This window comes from Corvus moneduloides, chromosome 2 (assembly GCF_009650955.1).
Source record: "Corvus moneduloides isolate bCorMon1 chromosome 2, bCorMon1.pri, whole genome shotgun sequence".
In the NCBI taxonomy this organism is placed as follows: domain Eukaryota; kingdom Metazoa; phylum Chordata; class Aves; order Passeriformes; family Corvidae; genus Corvus; species Corvus moneduloides.
The window spans coordinates 29,672,319-29,686,925 of record NC_045477.1 but is presented as its reverse complement, the minus strand read 5'-3'; the positions used below and the strand labels follow the sequence as shown (position 1 = coordinate 29,686,925).

General features: G+C 41.1%; 1 protein-coding gene across 4 annotated transcripts in view; it reads left to right on the top strand.

Moving 5' to 3' along the window:
• The window catches only part of LOC116439391 (ephrin type-B receptor 5), a 77,559-nt gene that overhangs the window by 42,583 nt on the left and 20,369 nt on the right, over nucleotides 1-14,607 (top strand). For all 4 annotated transcript variants that reach the window (XM_032098856.1, XM_032098855.1, XM_032098854.1 and 1 more), the window contains exons 5-8: nucleotides 2,603-2,758; nucleotides 3,747-4,085; nucleotides 12,681-12,805; nucleotides 13,795-13,957. In XM_032098856.1, coding sequence (XP_031954747.1) covers nucleotides 2,603-2,758; nucleotides 3,747-4,085; nucleotides 12,681-12,805; nucleotides 13,795-13,957 — 783 coding nt within the window. The remainder of the gene's footprint in view (nucleotides 1-2,602; nucleotides 2,759-3,746; nucleotides 4,086-12,680; nucleotides 12,806-13,794; nucleotides 13,958-14,607) is intronic.

Sequence of the window (14,607 nt, the reverse complement as noted above, 5' to 3'; positions counted from 1 at the left end):
GAATATTATACCAGATTTTTGGGGGGTGCATTGCTGTGTGCATTGAGGTGCATTTGACCTGGATGTAGTGCACCTAAGGATCCTTAAAATAAATACCAAGGTAAAATCCCTTTTCCCCTTCTAACCGTGTCTGACTCTTGATTTTAAGACCAGGAAAAGGCATCATTACTCACATAGACTGGCTTTCTTTACTGAGGAGGTGCTGCACCATTTTGTTCCATTGCATAAAACCTACAACACTGCACTTGTGCTTACTCCCTTTGTCTAACTCATCAACAGCGTGCTATCTCTGCACACCTCATCCCTGCATCTCCAAGCTCAACAGCAAATTGCCAGTAGACTTCAAAGAACTGTGTAAAAATAAATGTTTATTTATTTTTACACAACATGTTTATTTTTAAATTAGTTTTATTTACTAAATGCCAGACAAATTCTTCATTCACAGCTTTGCTAGCTTTCCATATGATTTGCAATTGGGCTAAAGGTGAATCTATCTGAATTCTTTTAGCACCGTCCTTGTAGGGTAAATGTGGTTTTATATGGCGGGGTAAAGTCTGTACCCTCTGCAGATTTCCCTTTAGCATCACATACATGACAGACATTACCATTACCTGTTCATTTTCATTATTGTGACTAGCAGGAAGATCGTTGTCCCACTTGATATCAGGCTGTAATACTGAATAAAAGAAAAGAACCATTCTGCAGGGTCTACCTTGACAAGTGGAATGAATGTGCCATTAGTTCTAAGCCTCGACAAGGGCTCAGAAGGAGTTTGATGCAAGAAAAAACAGATGAGATAAAATCACTTTTAAGCAAATAAAGATACATTAAGTTCAGCATTCTCAAATTTGAAACAGAGAAAGATCCCTGAAATTTTGGTGGAATGACTATGCAGTGCATTGAATGAGAATTTCCCATTCATACTACTCATGGTTTCAGTACAGGTGCATTTGCCAAGAAGTGTAAAAATTATATTCTACATCTGTGGCTGTTCAGAGAGCCTTAAATTGAGTGAAAGGTGTGTAATTTATAAAGTGGATAAAATCTTACATACTTTTTTTTGTCCATATGAACATACGGACATAGCTCTCCATATGAGAATTAGTTTGATTTTCTGCTGGATAAAGGCCTGAAGGCAAAGGCAGTTGCACTTTTCTAACCATCATCCATCACAAGAAGATTACAGTCTCTTCTTCCCCTTTCCTTTCCAAATGGCAACGTATCACGCGCTGATTGTTGTCGTTTTTTGAGTGCTGGGAAGAAACAGTGCTCCCCTATCTAACAGCTCTTATTCAGAGTTGTTGAAGTCCCCTTTATGGTCCGACCTGTTCCAGGACTTAACACTCTGTTCATGTGGAGGTTGCTCTGCATCCAAGAAGAGTTTCAACAGAGAAGATGAAGTAATACAAGAGGCATAAACCTGATGGGACTCCACAGCTGTTATGGGCTGTTATTTGTGGACTGCGCCTGTAACCGCAAAGGGGATTGAGCACATATGATCCTGATTTCATATAACGCCTCTACACAGTATTCTTCTCTTACTGGCTTTGCTTCTTTTAAATAACTTTTTGCTATCCACAGTCCTTTGGAATATTCTGCTTATGGTCACCCCTAGGACAGTTCTGCTCTTGAGGGTGTCCCTTGTGTCTTTTGACATCAAATGCTTATATGGTATCTATCTGAAAGTTTCCCATTCCTTGTAAATGCTTTTTATTGTGAAATTAATGAACAAAATATCAGCTGCAAATGAATTTTTACCTGAGTTTTGTTAGTCCATAAAATCTAAAAGAGCTGTATCTATTTATGTAGAAAATCAACTTTAGAAAACTTAGATAAAAACAGTAAAATCTGTATCCTAGCACTTCAGTACTAGGTCCAAGCACCTCCTGTTAGGCATCTTTGCCAAACCTAGAATGTACCATACTCTCACATTGTTAATAAGTTATTTTTCATTTTCTTTCCCCATGGGATGGATTTCCATCCTTGTTTCAGCTTGTTGCAAATACATGTTCCTATGCAGATTACATTTGACTAATTAACGTGCTTTTATCCATTACTGGGAAGTTTTCAGACCTACAGGAAAAAAAACAGGACTGCCAATCTTAGTGTCTGCTCTTAGTTTTAATGCTTAATCAGCCATGGTAGTGTATATGACTTAAAGTAATGAATCTGTTGTAGGCAGCATAAAAAATCCAATTTTGTGGCTGTGTTAGGTGGGGGGAAGGAGATGTGGGTAGCTGTTAGATATTTCAAGACAAATCACTTGGCTGGGCTCTTTGGATTCTCCAGTTTAAAAGCTCTTTGAGTGAATAATGAGAAGACAATTATTTGAGGTGGCCAAAGCTGTCTCAGTTCTCTGCTGGTTCTCTTTCATCTGCCAGTGAAATCAATCTAAACACTTACATATAGAATAAAATAAACTGTTTTGAAATTGCAGCTTGAACAAAATATGCTCCATAAAGAACCAAAACTGGTAGTGGCTCTATGCAGTAACTTCTCCCAGCAGTAGCAGCACGAGTTGAATGTAAATAAGGTTACAGTGTTTCTGAAATCTGAATTAATGATTTTCCTGCTTCTGCCTCTCTTATTTTCCTCCTCTTAGCCTGTCCCCCTGGTTTCTTTAAAGTATCTGTGGGAGATGAGCCCTGCCATCTGTGCCCTGCCCACAGCCACGCTCCACTGCCAGGTTCCCGGGAGTGTGTGTGTCAGAACCGGTACTATCGATCTGCTTCAGACGATTCTGATGCTCCCTGCACTGGTAAGTGTTTGGATGAAGTGTTTGCAAGCAACAAGGGCAGTTAATGAGAGAGAATGTGCCTGGATGACTTGGGGGGGTTGCAATTCCCTTCATCTCAAGAGCTTTGAAATATCCCAAAACTTCCCTTTGCTTCTGCACCTGACTACAGAGTAATGGTGAGAATGAGGATTCTTGGGTTTCATTACAGCCTTCAAAGGGAAATATTCTGTAAATAACGTTTCACTTGCCCCTCCCTGTTACTGAGCTCAGCCTCTCTGTCCCTACCCTTCCCGTCTTGCTTTGTGTCTGTGCCCAGGTTTAGCAGCACAGTTCTGCTGCCTACTTCTACCTTTCTGAACTTTTCACTTCTTAGCTGCAGTGTCTTGTCCCACTCATCCCCATGCCTTCTTCTCACCCTCTGCATTTTCCTCCTTCTCTTCGCTGTCTCTCTGCCATCACGGGAGGTGTTGGAATGCACAGAATGGGCAGTTTTTCAGCTGTCAGAGTTTACCCCTGATGCCATTGAGGAATCTGGCTGGCACCAGGAATAATTGCAGGCAAAACTGGTATGCAGTTCCTGGAATAGATGGAACAGGTTAACGGTAGTCTGAGAAAGTTCAGACATATTAGATGCCGAAGGAGAGAATTACAGGTCTCAGTAGAGAGCAATCTTTACTAAGGTTGTGCAAAGTTTAAAATTTCAAGGGATTGGCACTTCCCTGTTCTACGGAAATGAAAAAGTCACACCCTTGAAACAAAGACCCTTCTTTATAATTTTGTTTGTCTAAAATGTGCTAATACAGTTGTTCCTTTGTTTATGTAAGTGTGTGCTTGATGTAGCAAAGAGAATGTTTTTCTTAGCCTCGCTCAAAGAAACAACTAAAGAAGAGGAAGAATGACAAGAAAAAGCAACTTGTTCTTCTATTCTTTTCCCTTTGCTTTGCTTTTCCCTTCCCTCACCTCTCTCCCATTCTTTCATGGGATTTGGATCTTTCATTCTGTTTTCTAGGCATCCCCTCTGCTCCTCGTGACCTCAGCTATGAAATTGTTGGCTCCAACGTGCTGCTGACCTGGCGCCTCCCGAAGGACCTGGGTGGCCGCAAGGACGTTTTCTTCAACGTGATCTGCAAGGTGTGCCCGGCGGGGTCGGCGGGGCCGTGCGTGCGCTGCGGGGACAGCGTGCAGTTCGAGCCGCGCCAGGTGGGGCTGACCGAGAGCCGCGTGCAAGTCTCCAACCTCCTGGCCCGTGTGCACTACACCTTCGAGATCCAGGCCGTCAACCTGGTGACTGAGCTGAGTTCAGAAGCACCCCACTTTGCCACCATCAATGTTAGCACCAGCCAGACAGGTGAGGAGACCTCTGCATCCGAGCCCCGGAGTTTCTACTTCTCTTTCTCATTTGATTTGCTTGTATCTTTTGAATCCTGGAGTTTTGTATTTTTACTTGTGTGGTGTGGCTTTTTTTATGCTGCCCAGCTAGTTCTGCAGTTTCACTTTTGCCCTTCCTGTTCCTGCCTTATCTAAATGGGCTTTCCATTCTTTCCTCTTGGCAGAAAAACTCAAGTTTAGCAGCTAACGTGGTTCTTGGGGAAGAGGCTGCCCTGGAGCAGATTCCAATGGGAGATGTAGCGCTGTGGGTCAGACAAAGCATGTTGTTTCATTGTGCAAGAGAGGGGACACTATCAGGGTTTGACGAGGATTTTGTGAGCATCACCTTGCCAGAGAAGTTCTTAGTGAGCATTTCTTAATTTCCTCTTCATTTTCTCTATCCCCTACTCCTCTTCATTTCATCTTCTTATTTTCCTGTTAATAAACAACTTTTTTTCCTCTTTACATGGTAGAAATATTAAAATGTCTTGTGCAGTTATATTCAAAGATGTCGTGATCCTTGTAACTAGAAACTAAACCGTGGGGATAACTAAACTAAGATACTAATGGCTTGTGTGGGCAGTCAGAGGAGTTCTATTTCCTGTAAATATCATTTACAAGGACTGGAGCTGGAGAGAAACATACATCCAGGCATAGAGTTCTGCTAAATGTCAGCATTAAGAGACTGGGCATATGTTGTTCTTCACAAGCATGTATAAGCTAATATGGAGAGGAATTATACACAGCTTGTTTAAGAGGATATAATGAGGAGTAATGTGATGAAGAGGAGAAAGAGGGGGAGCATTTTGAACTGAGTGACAGAAAATGTCTGCAAACATTTAGAGTTGTGTAAATATTAAACTGAAACAAATCCTGTAGGAGATTCCAGAGTGTAGTGTGGAAACCCCTGCAGAACAAGGTTTTGGTAAAGATCCAGAGAAGTGCTGTGAAACCAGATGTGGCATCATGGTCTTGGTTAAATCACATCTTATCATTTCTGCTTCTATTATATGGAAAGAAAGGGAATATATATGTACCCCCCAACTAATTTCCTACTGTTAGCAGATGCCAGGGGGTTGATCTGTTTGTTCCCTTTGAAGTGTTACCTGGCAGACATTGAGTAGCAGAGCACCTATAGGATCCCTGGTTCCCTTAAGAGGCTGGCTGCAAGTGGGTGATCAGCTTTTGTTTACTGTAAAATGTGGGTGGGTAATTTGTGTGGTAATTCCAGACAGTCCTTTAGCTTCTTCTGGAGAAAGGTGGGTGTTCTATTAACATCCTACAGAATTCTCTTTCTTCATGCTTCTCATGTCAACCTTCTTATCTCTATCAGAGATAACTTAATTGAGTAGCTGCTTCCTCCTCCTTCCCAGAATCACCAAATCTACTCTCTTCTTCTGCTTCTGTCTGGTTTTTCTGACCACTCCTGCTCTTCCAGGTGTCTCTTGGTGTCTCTGGGTGTCTTGGGTGTGTTGGGTGCCTCTCTCTAAGGTGCTTCTCTTGTGCAGTAAAGCTGTTTCAGGGGACGACAACTTTCTTAAACATCAGTGTGTACTGAGTGGCTTCTTTTTGTGTTTGGTCGCAGTTTTTCTTTCCTTGCTTTTCCTTGGGATCATTAGGAGTGATCTTGAGATGAGCTGCCCTCGATTTGTACTGACAGCTCATACTAACTAGGCCCTGCTTCCTCCATCACATGGCCTGTCTCATCCATACCCCCTCCTTTTGATCCCTTCAGCAGCTTTTCACTTCAGCATTGTTTGTTGATGTTGTGTTATTATAACAATTACTACTATTTCTATTATTACTATTATTATTATTATTATACAAGCAGAGATCAAAATTTCAGGGTTTTACATGCTGAGAGAGACAAAAAGGGCACAGGGAAACAAGAAGGGTACATAAAGAAAAGCAGACTGGAAAAAGGTACACTTTCAGAATAAAGGGCCACAGCAAAAATTTTCTCTCTATTGAATTAAAGATGACCCAAAAAAAGACCCTCCAGTCCTGGCAGTTTCTGAAGCTTCTTCTTACTTATACATCAGAGTCCTCTCTCTTCTTCCAGTTGCTGGTCCAAAAAATACTCCTGCCCCTTCATTAGAGATATCTTAGGCAATATTCTGTATGGAAATAATTCTATTTTTTCTTTTTGCTGTGATACCTATTCACTCTCCATCTTTGTCTCCAAAACACTGTTCCTCTAGGAGTTTGCTTACCCCTTGCAGTCTTCTGGCCCTTTTTCAGAGCATGATAGGATCCTTTGGTTACACAATCACAGTTTTCTGTGGCAGACTGATCATGATGTTCCTACTCTTCAGTGACCATGTGCCTGAGACCAGAATAAGAAGGGCTGGCACTGAAAAATGTCCTTTACTATAATAAGACTTAACCTGAAATATGAGATCTGTTTGGATAGCAATAATAAAACCTGTTTGGATAGTAATAGTGTGAAATGCAAATATGATATGCTAATCACCGGAAGAACTGTACAGAGATGAGACAAGAGAAGGGAATTGCTTTCAGCTCAGGTTTGAAGTGCTGAGGGTGAATACCTAAATAAATGTCAGGATGTATAGAGAGATGTTGGAAGGCTGTTCCAGATAACAGAAACCACATGATGAAAGGTAATTATGTAATTCTAATTAAGTTACACTTCTTCACAGGTGTGAACCTGACACACAAAAATGCAAAGAACTTAAACTCCTACCATATTATTACAAAAAAAAACCTGACTAAAATTTTATTAGTTATTTTAGCATCTTCAAGTGTACTTATCAGGGTAAACAAATACCTCTTCTCATGTCTCAGGACAGAAGTCAGGTTTTCATTTAAAGGACTGTGAAGAAACTTCTTCTCTGCACAGCTGTAACTACCTGGAACGACCATTTTTCCTCTGCAAGTTTCACTGAAGCATGTAGTAATGTCTGTTGCCAGAGACATGCTACGGAGCTTATTCGTTCAGGCAGTTGTTGCGTTCCTAGAAAGAAGAGGAAGAGAGAAAGGCAGCAGAGATTTAAATGTTGGAACAAATCAATGCAGACTTCTAAAAGCAAGTGTATTGGGGTTTTTTTTAACTGAATCCAGACATTCTGAGAGCTAGTAGAGGTATATGAGGATAAAGGTTGTTTTTTGACCAGGTTGCCTTGTACCTGTGAAAATACATGTAGCAGCCTTCTGCATCAATGGGAATCAGAGCGGTGGGACCTGGCGATACCAAAAATCTGTAGAGCTGCAGAAATGAGTGCTAGACAGTCTGAAGGTTTGTGTAAGAGGCTGAATAGTGACAACGACACTTTTGGGTAGTGCCAGGAAGTTTAAGAGGACCTGACAGAAGATTTTCACATGAAATGGTATGATAAGAGGAAAGAATTTAAATGCCAAGTGTGATTATGAGGTTATGAGGGGAAATGATGAATTGCTTGAAGATGTTTGCTTTTCCAAAGAGAGCCAAAAGAGTACAGTAGATTTACTTGGCCAAAGCAGGGACAAAGGCAAGGCATTTTCTAGTTCAAAACAAGAAAGAAATAAGAAGAGAGCTGTCAAAAACTACATACTATTGTGTTTTGTCAGGCTAAAGCCAGCAGGTACAGCAAGTGGAGTGTGAGTGTTCATTGTCCTCTGAATGAAATACATTGTTTTTCAAAGTAGTTAGCTGTTTCCTTATTTATTACCTAATTGCCAACCCTGAGCACCAACCAAAGTTCCCTAAGAATTCAACTTTTTTGTTTTCTATTCACGTAGGAACAGCAAAAATACTCTTTTAAGTTCTAATTTTTCCCTTAGTGACGTTAATGACATTTGTCAACTTAGCCATCTTTAATGGATTTGCCCAGCTATGCCTGGGAATTAATAACAATTTCTGTGGTCACACCACAAAAAGGAACTATTCCAGTTTCTCTCTTCACTATGCCCAATCTCTGCAGCATGAGCAGAGAATGGATGTGCTTGTTTCCACAATTCAGGTTTCAGTTACTGTTTAAATGAAGGCAAAAACCTTTTGAGCAAGTATAAATACAAAATACAAAGTAAAACATGGTACCTTGTGTCATAAAGGCTATTTTCCTCTTTATTAAGCATGAGTGGAATGCATCCACAAAACCTAATAATAATAGAGGTAAAGGAAGTTAAAATAACTGACTAATTTGCCCTTTTAAACCACTCTTCATCCATAGAGAGCAAAAGTACAAGGTTATGACAGAAGACAATCCAAGATACTTTTAAAGGATTTTTGGATATTTAGAGAAAGGGCCAGAACTAAAGTGAAATGTGTGGGAAAATGTAAGACATTTTTAAAATAAAGATAAGATAATAAACACATCAAGAAGGGCATTTCCATGCTGCATTCAGACTGATCTTGCTTTAGGATGGTATTTGGGAAGCTGTATGGAACAAAGCTAGGGTCTTCATGTCATCTGCTTGGAAGATGAGGAAAATAGGATACCTGAAGAGGTAATGAAAGTGAAATAAGAGTGAGAATGGCAGATTTGAGACTACTATTAGAGAATATAGAGGCATGTTAGAGAACATTAGAGGCCTGCCTGAGGTTGATCAAACTGTATAATTTCAGAAGATTGTGGGGCAAGATGGAAGGATAAATAACTAGATAGAACACACAGGCCTTGGCAGGGTTTAGTTTGAATCCCAGCTGAGTGATGACCCACGAGTCAGTTGTCTGTAGTCCATGGATGTCTGTACTGCTGAATGAGTGTCTCCTCAGAATCAGAAAATGGGTAAGCTTGGAAAAGACCTCTGGAGAATGTATTCTCCAATCCCTCTGCTCACCAGGGTCACCTCAAGCAAATTGCGCAGCCAGAACACTTTTGAATATGGCCAAAGTTGGAGACTCAACAACTCCTTTGGATGAAGGTGAGGCTTAGCTGCCTGCACATCCCTGGATCCTCTTTCTTTCCCGTGTTGAGCAGAGGAGTGACATTTCTTTTCCACTAGTCCTCATGCACCTTTCACAGTCACAATGATGATTCAAAGATTATCAAGAGTGGTCTCAAAATGGCGTGAGGCAGTGACCTGATGGACGCATTCCATCAGGGGCCATGGAATGATGTAGTTTGCCTAAATATTCAGTCGCCTGATCTGGCATGAGGAAGATCTTCCTAGCTGCAGACTTTCCCCTAGGTCTGCAGGACCTGGTGTTCCTAAAGGCAAGACTTACTAGGAAAGACTGATGTGAAGAAGGTGGCCTGTGGCACCTGGACCCCCGCACCCCCCAGCAGTTGACCCACATTTTCCCTCTTCCTTGAGCCACTTCTGTTCTTAGAGAAACCCTTCTTGCTTTTGACATCCTGTGCCAGATGTGATTCCGGATAGGCTCTGGCTTTCCCAGCCACATGTCTATGTGTTTGGACGATGTCTCTATGTTCCTCTCAGGCTACCTATCCATGCTTCTACCCTCCATGTACCTCCTTTTTGTGTCTTGAGTTTAGCTAGCAGCTCCTTGTTCAAACATGCAGTCCTGTTGGCATTTTTTGCCTGAATTCATGCTTGTTGGGATGGATTGCTCTTGCACCTGGGAGAGGCAATCCTTGCACATGAACTAGCTTTTTTGAGTCACTCTTCCCTCCAGGGCGTTACCCATGGGACTTCTCCAGGCATAAGCACAAAGGGGTCACATTGGCTCTCCTGAAGTAACTTCATGGAATGGAATATGGATTGAATGTCACATGCCAGAGATGCTCATGGTCTGCCAAGAATCGCACTTGGCTGTGCTCTGCATAAATGGGGATTGCCATATATTCTTGCTCAAGTCTGCACTTCCTTCACATTCCTTCCTTACCTAGTCTGTTGATTGAGATAGATTTAGTCTTGCAGGCACATGTCTGCTGCCAGGAAAAAATTTGTCCTGCAGTGTAGAAGGGTTGCAACTGACAACCCACAAAATACAGAATCTGGTAGTTGTATTTAACTGGTATTTGGACTTCTTTGCAGTTTTAACTAGGTTGATATGGGCAAGAATTTTCCATACAAGTCTTAATTAGAGGTCTGGTCTCACAGCATTTTTTTAATCTCAGTAAACAGAAGAATAGAATAGAATAGAATAGAATAGAATAGAATAGAAATAGAATAGAATAGAATAGAATAGAATAGAATAGAATAGAATAGAATAGTTGGAAGTGAACTTACAGTGATCATCTAGTCCAACTGCCCAGATTGGACTGAATCAGGCCCTGTGATTTCAGCTGCCATTAGACAGGGACCTAACATGTCTATGTCTATAAAAACCCCATGTAAAAAGAATGAATAAAACTGAAAAATCCATATAAAGCTGGACACATTTTTGTATACAAAACAAAGCTTTGAAAGCAAAGTTATGTTACAAACATTTTTAATACTTGGCATGCAAACAAGGGAAAATACTCACCTAGCACTTCTGTGGCAGCGGAGGTATGGTACTTTGAATGTCTGTAGACATAAAATCTTGAACTTTTTATTTCCTAATGTATTAACACTGGGAGAATAACCTGATAATACACCTCTGACAGGAAGTATGTATTTACTCCACCAACAATCATTGTCACATTGCACATCACTTTAGTATTAGTATTCATACCATGTTAGTATGGAATTTTTCAAAGGAGAAGTCTTGATATCTTTTTTACATGAAGTGATGGAAGAGCTCCCTGGCCAGTGGTTCATAATTTTTTAGGTCCTTAAAAGAGAGACAAACATGTATCAAAATCTACACTCTATCTCAGAGAGGCAGATTGAAGACAACCTGCCTTGCAGTGATTCATAGCTGGTTTTATTTCTGAGAGTTTTTAATGGCTTTTGCCCTAAGCACTGTATGCTTATTAGGCACAAATCACCTATTTGTGCCTAATTTGCTATTTTTTAATACAACAGGCTGCATTTTCCTGGTTGCCCCCACCACCACCATCTGATTACCCTGACTGATGGACATACCTGGATAATAGGAGCATTCTAGAATGCTGTGGCACATGGTCAAGAGATACGCTTGAGTGATGTTTTGATTTTTTCTTTATTTGATTAATTCTTCTAGGTAGGGGAAAAATTGGGGATTGGGAAGGAATGAGAAGCAAGGGACGAATAACTGTTGCAGGTGGGAAGGAGAGGAATTGAGGGAAGATTTAACTCTGATAATTCTGTAAAATCTTCATCCAAAAGCTGAAAGAAGTGGGCTGTTCCCTGGCAATGTAGCTGTGTATTTAGGTTTGCATCTTTCCCTCTGTGTTTGCTTTATGTCTCAGGGAAGGGAGTTAAACTCTTTGGAACCTTAAATGTAGCAGAATCTGTCTTGATCAAATGTTAACTGACAGTTACCTACTGACATTTTGATAGTATTATTCATTTGCGTCTTAAACGCTACGTATGGTCTTGGTTAATTGTTGCTCTCTTCCATTCTTGTCACAACATTCTCAATGGCAGGTGAAGTAGTTGTGTAATATTGTTTGAAGAACAAGCAATGGTAAAAAATGAAAGGAGTAAGGAGGAGAGAAAGCATTTTATTGCTTAGACTCTTACATTTTTGTTTCATTTACATTTTTAAATTAGTTCCCACTTGCCTGTCTTGTTTGAAGCCCTTCTGAAATATGTTTTTCAGAATAATTTTATCTTGTTATTAAAAACAATCCTTTTATCTTTTTCGTAATTTATGAGGGAAGAAAATGCTATTCTGCAGGTTTTGATCATTTGCCAAATGTCTGTGCTTCATTCCTCACATCAAGGAAGTTTATGTCTATTTTGTAAAACCGGTGGTGTTTGGTGGCAGCTTTTCATTGGCATGCTTTTTCTGGAAAATTCAAATGTTGCTGAAAATGTTGCATCCATTAGGAAAATGAGGATTCCCTAGCTGCTTACCTGTAGGTTTCTTGGCAACGTGACATTTTGTTTGCAGAGAGAAAGCAAAACTTGAGAAGAGCTTTGTGGAAAGACAGCTGGCAGGCTGAAAGATCCTCTTAAAATTATCCTGAAATTTTTGCTTGGAAATCTCTTCCTAAGATGAAACTCCTACTCTCTTAGCTTTTGCATGAGCCCACAGAGTGTGCATGTGTGTGCACATGGGCTCATGAATGGTTTTGGTAGAAGTGGATTTCCATTCTCCAGAAAGCTTCACATGCGAGGCCTCCATTACTCTGGTAGCCCATCCTTGATTTTTTCCCCCCAGGAAAAGAATTCCAACCTAGGGGAGAAGCAGAAGAGAAGTAATGTGTTCTGCTTTTATTCTGACCACTGTCCCATTCTTTGTCCAAGCGTGATCTTAAAACAAGGTGGTGGCATAGAGCACCTTCTCATCTTGCATGTAAAAATTGCACATTTGAAGATCAGAATTATATTCCAGCTACAATATAGATGATTTCTTAACTCCTGTGCATAATCAGTTGGATGTGGATTTTTTCATTTTCTTTCTGTCTGAGTTGTCAATGACTGTATCTCCCAGCAGAGTAGTATTGTGCCTGGATTTCTTCTGGTTATTTTACAAAGCATTTCATAATGCAAATTAAGGAAAATTAAAGGAAGAGCTGACCTAACTTATTTACTCATCATAATGAATATTCAATTATAGTTCATTTTTAAGCTTATCCCTTTCTGTCTTTTATTCCAGTCCCCTCTGCCGTGCCTATGATGCATCAGGTGAGTCGTACTACCAATAGCATCACGCTGTCGTGGCCTCAGCCGGACCAGCCCAATGGGATCATCCTGGATTACCAGCTACGCTACTTTGACAAGGTGAGCAGAAAGTGATACTGAGCACTTCTGTCTGGGAGATGGAAAAAAATGCTTCAATTATGAGGAAGAAGCAAAGTAGCAATACCAAAAGTTCGTGATATACGTGTCACCTGGCATCAGTCCATCTGCATTTCCCAACTTGGAAACATCTAGGGACAATGTAAATTTAAAAAAAAAGAGAAGACACTTGTTTAAACTTAAAAGCTGTGGCTAACAATAAGTTTAGCATCAACTGACCCAGGTAACAGTGGAAGGAGCTGAAGTTTCTAAATACGTTTGCTGGAATTGGATTCACTGCAAGTCTGTCATTTGTTTCTGAGGGGAAGTCTCGTGTCCCCATTTATGCCTGGATAGACATCTCTAAGAAATTCCATGAGGAGGAATGCACTCTTTCATTTGCTAAGTGGCAAATACCTCTTTGTGTGCTGGAATTACAGGGTGGCAAATACGAATTTGTCCTCCATTCACGTCTTGTGACTCCTAATCCATCTGACTTGAGGGGAAGAGATGTGTGGGGCTGTTCATACAAACTCCCATTCCATATTACTGGTCTTTCACATAAATATTTTCGCAGGATTTTGCAGGGCTACTGTTAGTGGTAAAAAATACTGCTATTTGTGATAACATGTCTAGCAGCTTCCTGAACACAGCATTACATGTGTTCTTGCTCTGAATTCTCCTAGGAGAGTATATGAATTTGGAGTTTGTAGAAAGCAAACCACAGGACAAAGTTTTGTCTCTCACTTTTGTTTAGATTAAGAGTCTTTAGCAGAGCTTTGTGGGAAGCCCAGGCTTGGGGGAATGAGAAGCAGCAGTGAGGAATGAGTAGTGTGCAAGGAAGTAAGGTCTGGAATAGCAGCTGTTGTTGGGAGGCTCTGTAAGAGGCTCAAAGAATACTGGGTTGACATGGAAACTGTCATGCCTTGATGAGGGGAGCAAGCAGTGTAGGCAGAAGTTTCACATTCCTTTTTGGTCATTGAAATTCACAGGCAGAAGATGAGGATAATTCACTGACCTTAACTAGTGAGACCAACATGGCCACCATATCAAGCCTGAGCCCAGGCAAGATCTATGCCTTCCAAGTGCGCGCTAGGACAGCAGTCGGCTACGGCCCTTACAGTGGGAAGATGTATTTCCAGACTTCAACAGGAGGTGAGTGCTACCATTTTGTCCCGAGGTCTGCACATGATCACCTTACACTTGCATGTGTCCCTGAGTGTGTTGGTTTATCCTCTGGAGGACTGCTACCAGACACTCCTACTCAACTTGTATTTCTGTTTATAATAATTTGCATATGCAGATTTGTTCACTCAGAGAAGCTTCATGCTGTCTGAGGGTATTGTTTACACTACTGCCATGCTCCCCAGCCCTGCTCCTTGTTGCCTCGGTGCCTCTGACCAGCAGGCACAGAGTGTGCCAGTAAAAATCTCTTTAGGGGGACAGGGCACTACATACAACACTGTAGTTTGGCCCCCCCAGCTGTCAGGGGATATCCTACAGCTGAAAGCTCTGTGAATGTCTTAAAGATAGGTGGGACATGGGACACAAAGGTAGATGGGACACAGGCATATGTGCAGAAGCTTGCCTTCCAGCAGGATCACCATCATTTTGGTACGGATCAAAGGTACTCAAGTATGCCACTGACAGGCTACATTAATAGGGGACCAGTGGATTACAGCCCAGGTGTAGAGCTAGCCTGTGCTTAAAGTGGATTGGCAGCTGTCAGTAGACCAGGGGAAGAAAAAGATGATTCAGAGGGAGCACTGTCTTTTCAGATGTAGGAAGGAAGGCACTGGAGAAGC